This window comes from Pygoscelis adeliae, unplaced genomic scaffold (assembly GCF_000699105.1).
Source record: "Pygoscelis adeliae isolate BGI_AS28 unplaced genomic scaffold, ASM69910v1 Scaffold248, whole genome shotgun sequence".
NCBI lineage: Eukaryota > Metazoa > Chordata > Aves > Sphenisciformes > Spheniscidae > Pygoscelis > Pygoscelis adeliae.
This window is the reverse complement of record NW_008825302.1, coordinates 197046-205279: the sequence shown is the minus strand read 5'-3', so window position 1 is coordinate 205279 and position 8234 is coordinate 197046. Positions and strand designations below refer to the sequence as shown.

At 63.2% G+C, this 8234-nt stretch overlaps 2 protein-coding genes across 2 annotated transcripts in view; both read left to right on the top strand.

Annotated features, from left to right (window-relative positions):
• Positions 1 to 574, top strand: part of STARD10 (StAR-related lipid transfer (START) domain containing 10) — a 5016-nt gene extending 4442 nt beyond the window's left edge. Inside the window, exons 5-6 of the mRNA XM_009330001.1 lie at positions 20 to 72; positions 362 to 574. Coding sequence (XP_009328276.1) covers positions 20 to 72; positions 362 to 574 — 266 coding nt within the window. The remainder of the gene's footprint in view (positions 1 to 19; positions 73 to 361) is intronic.
• Positions 575 to 6725: 6151 nt separating this feature from the next.
• The window catches only part of ARAP3 (ArfGAP with RhoGAP domain, ankyrin repeat and PH domain 3), a 24295-nt gene continuing 22786 nt past the window's right edge, over positions 6726 to 8234 (top strand). Inside the window, 1 exon segment of the mRNA XM_009330030.1 lies at positions 6726 to 6863. The gene's annotated coding sequence lies outside the window, so the exon portion shown is untranslated.

Below are 8234 nucleotides of genomic sequence, written 5' to 3'. Positions count from 1 at the left end.
GGTCTTGGGGCTCTTGCAGGGTCGCTGCCAAAGTGGGTGGTGAACCGCGTCTCCCAGTTTGTGGCACCGAAGGTAAGCAGGGTGCGTGGCCGGCGGTGGGATGCACAGGCATCAGGGATGAGCTTCCCCGAAGTAGCCCCCTAGGCAGGGGCAGGACGGGTGCTGGGTGACCCAGGGCTCACAGGGCATGCACTGGGCATGCTGCTGGGGCTGTGTGGTCCGAACCAGGCCCCCATCCCCTCCCAGCACCCCCAAAAAGCAAGCAATGGGGGAGCTGGGAGCTGTGCCCACAGACCGGGGTGGCTCCATCCCCACTGTGAACTTGGGGCACTGTGACCGGCTGGACCCACTCTGCCCACAGGCGATGAAGAAGATCTACAAGGCTGGGCTGAAGTACCCAGAGTGGAAACGCAAGCACGATCCCGGATACAAGCCCTGGGTGTACCCGGAGCAGAACACACTGCCCAGTGTCAGCCTGGCCGAGCTCTCGGTGCAGCACGCCGATTCGCTGGAGAACATCGACGAGACGGGGCTGCCCGAGGACCACCTGAGCACCAGTGACCATGAGGCCTGAGCCCTCACCGCAGACCTCTCGCGGGGAGACCCCCTTGTAACCGGGGCTTGGCAGCCAGGGGGCACGGGTGGGAATTTGGCCCCCTGCGCCCCAATAGTCACGTCTGCTCTCCAACTCCCTCATCATAGACCCCCCTACCCAGGCAGCAGGGTACTGTCCCATGGGAACCTGCGGCACGGGTGCTGGAAAGAGGGAGGATGGGCACCCTGGTCCCCGCTGCGCCCATGGTGGCCCACGGAGATGTCCCCACGCAGGAGGTAGAGCTGGCAGTGGGAGCAGGTGCCCCAAGGAGAGGCTGGGCAGGGCAAGAGAGGGGGAACCCTCCATGGGGTGGGTAGGAGCTTTCCGGGCACCAGGATATCCCTTTGCCACTGTAAGACCTTCTAGGGGTGTGCCTCAAAGGTCCAAAAGTGGGGGCTCTATGAGAGGCCTGCCCAGGCTTTGCAGCAGCACAGGGCTTGGACTGACCCTCTCTGGCCTCAGGTCCGGCTCTGCCAGCCCCACAGTCGGGCTGGACCCACTCCAGCCCACCAAGCCCCCCGAGGCTTTGTGTGACACCCCCCCCCCATCTCAGGGAGCCCTCCCAGGTCCTCTCCTGGGCATCAGGCTTACCTCTGCAGGCTGGCTCTAGCCCAGCTGGCTTTGGGGACCCCTTCCCCAGGTGGTGTTTGAGGGGGGCTTGTCCTGGCAGTGGGGTCTTGGGCAGCCTCTGTCTTCACTCTCTCAGTGTTTGCCGCTGCTGTGGTTTCTGGCACAACAATAAAGGGGTTGGTGTGTGTGCGAGAGAGCTTCGGGCTGCCAGGGGACGGCAGGAGAGCTGGCACCGAGCCCACCCTGAGGCTGCCCGGGTGCTAGGTCCCGGGTCGGGCAGGAGGGCCAGTCCCGCCGTGCAGTCCCAGCACCCAAGGACGACCCTCAGCAGGGAGCGAGGTGGTCGGCGGTGGGGCAGGAGAGGCAGGTGCTGGGCTTCGCCCACCCACGTGCGTGCGGGTGAGCGTGCGTGGGCACAGGGCAGCTTCCACTGGACAACAGGAGGTTAGTCTAGACAGACACCACTGGGGGAATACGCTGACAAATACTGGATTTTCCATCCACCCGTTTGCCCCCACGCTCTGAGGCTGCCTGCGGCTGCTGGGCTCCTACCCCAGAGGAGTTTAAGCCTGACCTGTGCAAGGCCCCCGGCAAACGGGGCTGTCACTGCTGACGGTGCTGGGGTGCTCAGCTCCAGACCTGGCCCAGCAAGGTAAAGACTAGGGGACATGGCCAGGACGTGGCAGCCACTCTCGCAGCCAGAGCTCTGCCTAGGCAGTGGTGGGGGACACCCCCCGGCAGCACCCAGGGCTTGCAGCCTGCCCAGAGCCACCTGCCACTGTGGCTTTTGGGACTCCTCTGACCCGCCCAGCCTCACACTCCCTGGTCACCCGGACCCCCTGTGGTCCCACCCCAAGCTGTGCTGCTGCCCTGTGCTTGCTTCCCCCACACCTTGCGCTTCTCCTCCCCAGTTTGTCCAGATGCCCTCCCCAACATCCCGTGCACGGATGCTCACTGTACCCCTTTAGCCACCCTGTTAGGTCACGTATGTCCCCTGTGCTGCTCCAGGGGGACATCACACACATGTGTCTCACTGCTGAGAGTGCTGGGGAGGGGAGAGGAGGTCCTGGCCGTCGGGACAACCAGTTCCCATGGTTTGCAGCTGGGCTGGCTGCACAAGCAGAGCAGGGGCAAGAAGCTGCCTCTGCAGGGAAAATGCGGAAAACCCAAGGGCAGATGTGCAGGCTCCCCCCTGGCAGCACACGGGGCTCACAGCGAGGGGAGCAGTCCCTCCCTCCCCTGTGCTGCTCCCACCATGTCAGCAAATGGAGGGCACCCGCAGCAGGGAGGATTTTACCTGTGAAAAGACACATCCCAGCCCTAAATTGCCCCAAGAACACTTTGCAATAATTGTGGTAGAGCTGGGCAGGGAACCGCGGCCAGAGCAAGGGGAGAAACACCCCTGGGTGCTGCCCTGATGGGGCAGAGCCCACTGGCACCCCAAGCCCACAGGGTGCTGGGGTGAAGACCACCCCACACGGCCTCCATGCTGCGGGAAGCAGCCTCATCTCTTCTCATTCCCCGGATGTTTCTCTGCAGCAGCTGGGCTGCAGCATTGCTGCAGGGATATTTTTAGCCAGCCTTAAGTAGGTGTGAGGAGCTGCTGCCTGAGCACCGAGAGGCCAGCAGGGAGTCCCCGCTCCCCAGCCAGCCGCCGGGAAGGCTGTGCCAAGGTGGGTGACATCTCAGCCCAGGATGCTGCCCAAAATGTCCAGGACGGTGGTGGCATCGAGTGCACGGGGAGGACAAGGGCCGCTGGGGTAGCAGGGACACTGGTCCACACCTAGCACTGGGCTGTAGCAGAGCTCCTGGCCCCCAGCATCACCCTGACCAGGGAGCAGGGTGAAGCCTGTGGGGCTGGGGAGGGGCGCTGCCCCAGATCCCGTGGGGTGCTGGGAGCCCCAGCGTGGTGATTTCTTACAGAATGATGTGCCACTGCTGAGTTTCCTGTGGCACAAACAGGAAGGGGGCCGTGCGCCGGCATCCCCAAGCACCTGAGCGAGGGAGGGGGCAGGCAGGGTGTGGGGGGACCGGAGCCCCCTGGGTGCCCTCACACCGGGATGCTGGGAGAGCGGGTGGCCCGCAGCCCAGTGGGGCGAGTGCCAGACACGTGGGGGCTGCAGCCCCGCATGAGAGCCCAGCTGGACGGCTGTTCCTGCCTGGACCCGAGCGGAGAGGAGCCGCCCCGCGGTGCAGAGATTGGAAAGGAAACAGGAAGCTGCTGTTGGACAAGAGATTAGCCCGGAGGCAGTGTTATCAGCCAGCACCCTGATGGATGGGGGGTAGGAGGAGCGTGGCATGGGCCCCCCATCCTGCCCACACACAACTCCGCAGCCCACTGCAGTGCCCCCAGTGTCAAACATGCCCTGGCTGGGGGAAGATGTGACCCCATCCCTGGGATCTCATGCTTTGCATCTCCTGAGCTCATGGATAGGTCTTGGGCAGCTCTCGCCTCCACCACCCACACCAGGACCCTGAGCCCAGCAGGGAGCCCCCCAGCAGCCCATCTTATCTCATGGACTGGCCTTCAGCAGGGCTCTTGCCTGGAGAGATCCAGCAGGTTTCCAAACCCAACAGCATCCAGCTTCCCCCTCCCCACTCCTCCACCAAGCCCTCCCAGGGGCTCAGCTCTCTACTGTGCCCCAGCAAACCCTCTGGGCTCAATCCCAACCCCACATTTCCCGCTGTCCACTGTGGCATTTGCCCTCTAGGTACGAGCCCTGAGTGTCCCTCACCCTGTCCTGCTCCCAAGAGATGCTCCCACCATCACCGCACACATCCCCCAGCATAATCCAGCGTGGGTAGGGCTGAAGGTAGAGCAAAGGCTGCCCCAGGGTGCAGCAAAGACTGATGGCTAGGGATGGATGGATGGATAGATAGGTAGAAGAATGAAGGAAGGGAGGAAGGGAAGAATTTTTTTTGGATGGATGGATGGATGGATGGATGGAGGGAAGGATGGATGGATGGATGGATGGATGGATGGATGGATGGATGGATGGATGGGCAGCTGGCCATGTGGACCTTGAGGGACAGTGTCATCATGGGTGGTGCCTGGAAAGGAGAAGGACCGCACAGGCCAATGTGCTGGAAGGATCCAACCTTCACTTTGATCTTCACTTCCTCCAGCCCTTGCCAGCATCTTCACGAAGCCCAATCCCCCAGCCAGAGGGGTGTTTTCCAGTCCTACCCATCTGGCTCCTCCAAGGAGCAGGCAAGGCCTTCCTGCTGTGCAAACCCATAGACACAACAGGGCTCTCTGCCTCAGCCCAAGGAGGCTAGTGTCTAAATATAGATTGCATCAGCAGGTTGGCAGACACCAAAGAGATCAAGCAGAGGTTTTGAAACCTGCGCTGTAGAAAGTGGGCCGATAGGAAGCCCTCAGGAAACAACTCAGCCACAGCACACACGTCACGGCTGCCAGTCCCCTGCCGGTGCCCCAGCGCTCTGCTGCGCCCTGCTCCCCTCCAACACGGCCCCATGCCAGCTATCTGGCTCCGGGGTGGTCCCATGCCTGGAGGATGCCCCAGCTCGAGCTGTCCTCCTGGCTGGACTCTGGGAAGGGGCAGTCCCCGTTGGGAACTGGGTGCTGGGGCTCAACAGAGGTGCCTGAGCAGGGGTTTCCCCCCTGCCAGGGCAACAGAGCCCCAGTCCTGGCACTTAGGTGACTGCAGAGGGAGAAGGGAGCAGGGGAGATGTTTTTCTGCACCAAACTGGCCTGTCAGCAGCCATCAGGATGTGCATTGTGGACCTTGCTCTTGGTCGTGCTGGGTCACCAGGTGGGACTGCGACTTGCCACTCTGGGGATGTCCCAGGGTGTCCCTTCCACCCTCAGACAACATTTCCCTCCCCAGCAGCCCATCTCTCCCCTCCTGGCATGCAGGGAGGAGCACTGCTCCCAGCAGCAGGTTATGAGGGGTCTATAGAGATGCTGCAGGGTCCCAAACAGCAGTGAGCCAGGATCTGGCCCCACGCAGGAGTGTGCTTCACTGGTGCTAATGCCTCCAGCACAGCGGGATGGAATCAATGGCACACCGGCTGCCACCAGTGCTACCAGCACCCTTTGCTCTGCCCCTCCAGTCGCTCACACCGCAGACCCCGGCAACCTTCCCGTGAGCAGCGGTGCTTACATTTAGCCAAAAAGTTTCCTCTAAGAGGCAGAGGCAGGAGCCCAGTGGGATGGCACAGTCTGCAGTGCAGGGCCAGAAGGTCCTTGCACACCCTGAGGGTCCCCGTGCACCCTGTCTCCACACCCCACCCACAGGGTGGTCCATGGGGCCACCCATGCTGTCCCCAGCCTCTGGGACGCGTCACCCCCCGATGGAGCAGCTGGTGGGGAAAGGGGAGGAAGGCGAAAGCTGTGCTGGGCTCATGCTGAGTTCTGCTTCTGCTTTGTAGGAGCAAGCCTGTGATAAGGAGAAGCTGCCTTTCCAAACCTAGCTGCCATGCACAGAGACTTGTATGGGGTGGCCCTCCCACACCAGGGGCTCCCACTGCTCTCAGCCCCCCGCAATGGCTTTTGGGGGCATCGTTGGGGCAGGGAAGGACCAGCTGGAGTTGGAGCAAGGGTGTCCCCAGGGAGCTGGACTGTCGTAGGGCAGGGAGCAGTTTTCAGCTTTGCCATCAGGAACGGGGAAGGGCTGAAGGGTCTTGTGAGATACCAAGCCTTGGACTGCACGGTTGGTGCACGGTTGGGTAACAGTGGAGCTGGACTAACTGCCAGCCTCACTGGGCCTCTTGCAAAAAGTGTTGCGTTAAAGGCAGCCGGGTCAGGTGGTGGTGAAAGCACAGCCTCCTTGCAGGAGAGAAAAACCTCCCGATGTCCCCCTGCCACCCCAGACCCTGCTGCCGTCCTGCCCCTCGGCTCACCGCACATCCCCCTCATCATGGGGCACCGGCAGTGGGATGGGGTGCTGCAACCCCAGCATCCCTGCAGCACAGGAGAGGTTTTTGTGTTCCCAGCATTTCACCCAACTAGCCCTGGTGCCAGCCCTCCCAAGTCCCCTCATCAGCATGAACATTTTAGCCTGTTTTCTCCAATTTGGCAGTACCTTCCCGGCACCTGCACTCTGCCCAATCCCGGGCCATGGTGGATATAGTGAATATATATCTGCAGCCAGAGGCAGAAACAACAGATAGAGCCGAGTGCACCCGAGAACTTCAAAGATCTCCCTCAGCAGTGCAGCCTTGGGGTGTGGGTCTCAGGGAAGCCTGGTCTCCCCATGGCAATGCATGTCCGAGGGTTCGTGGTGGGGAGCAGGACCCTTGCTGGGAAGGCAAGAGAAAGAGCACGATAAGGTGAGCACGGAGGGTGGGGGACAGCCCTGGAAGGAGGGCAGAGCCTGGCCGAGGGGCAGAACATGGGGCAGCCAGGCCAGGGGCCAAGTGCGGGGCAGGGTCTTGCCTGGGAAGGGGCAGGATTGGAGGGTGGGACAGGGATGGAGACCGGAGGGTTGGCCCGGAGGAGGGACCGGCAGTGGGAGGCACAGGCTGGGGGCTGCGAAACCTGCCCGCACCCGCAGCAGTTCCTGCTGGGCTGCCTGCCCGTGCCCGCAGGCTGAGCCCTGTGCCCAGTGGGGACGCCTTGGCATCACCCTGGAGCCCAGAGCCGGGCAGCTGTGGAGCCCGCAACAGCACTGCCACTGTGCTGCTCCACCGGAGCCAGCCCTGGGGGGCTACGGACCGCGCTGCGGGGCGAGAGGTGAGGGAGAACCCCGAGGGTGGCAGGGGACGGATGGGATAGACTTGGGGACAGGGGGGAAGGGGCCAGGACCGTGGCAGTCCGTGCCCACTTCCAGCCCACTGCACCAGCTGGTCCGCATGGGTTTGCAGGGACAGGGACGGTGTCCACCTCCCTGTGAAGTGCCACTACCCCCGGGCACAGCCAGACTGCCCCAAAGTGCCACACCACAGCCCAGTGCCCGGCACGGCCCCAGTGCCCCCTGCCCGGGCATGGGGAGGTCTCAGGAGCCAGCTCCCCGCAGGAGGCTGCCTGCTGAAGCCCCAGGCAGAGCAGGCAGCAGGCAAAGCTGGCTGCAGATCCCTTGGGGCGATACAGACACAAGAAAGGGAGAAATTGCCCCATTTCAGCACCAGGCGGCTGGGCAGAAGTGGGTATAGCCCTTTAACCCTGTGGCAGAGACACCCAGCCCACACCAGTATGGGACATCACCCTCCACACCCCCCTGCCCAGCCCTTTGTGTAGGTCCTACATCAACAGGCAGCCTTCCGGCTGCAATGGCCCCATGTCCTGCTCCCCCAGCTTCTCGGCCAGCTCCTGCCCTGACTGTCTCTCCTCAGTGCCGGCGCACAGCCGCTCGCCCCGCGGCGAGCCCCCCGCCCACACGCATACAGGGTTGGGCACACACACCCCCACACACACGCATGTGAGCAGAGAGCCCTGCTGTTCTCGCGTGCCTGCTGACAGCATCCCCCCCCACGTACTCCGAGGGACACCACCGCCTCCACCAGCACACCAGCCTGGCCACACTTCCCCATGCCACTCATGCAACCCTCGCCTGTGCCGGCAGTGGTGGGGAGCAGGCAGATGCCTGTGCAGGGGCACGGGGGCTCGTGCAGCAGGGAGCCTGGCCCGGCTGTCCCTCAGCAGGTCGGGACGCAGCTCCCGCGGGAGGGGGCAGGGGATGCGTGGGAGCATGCAGGCAGCAGGAAGGAAGCCTGTGCCGAACAATAGAGGGAAATGGAGGAACTGGAAAAAGACCCAGCGGCAGCACAGTCAGCACAGATGGTTTAGTGCGGAGCAGCATGATTCATGGGAAAAAGGCCCTCAGTGCTCTGCAGAGAACCCGCAGCTCTGTCCCAGGGCTGTGCCAGCAAATAATTTGGGGATGGGGGTCCCCGGCAGAGTGGGACCTGGTGGGTGGGCACCATGTTGAGCGCGAGCCCCAGGCCATGCCCCTCTGTCTCAAGCTGTGGGTTCTGGCAGCGGGGCACAAGGGGGCCCATCCCGGCTGGGGGTGGGTGGGAGGCTGTCCCCCCTCTGCCTGTGTGAGTCATATGCTGACCTCTCCCATGCCCTCGCCAGCAGCGAGCGGGAGAGGGCTTATGGCGT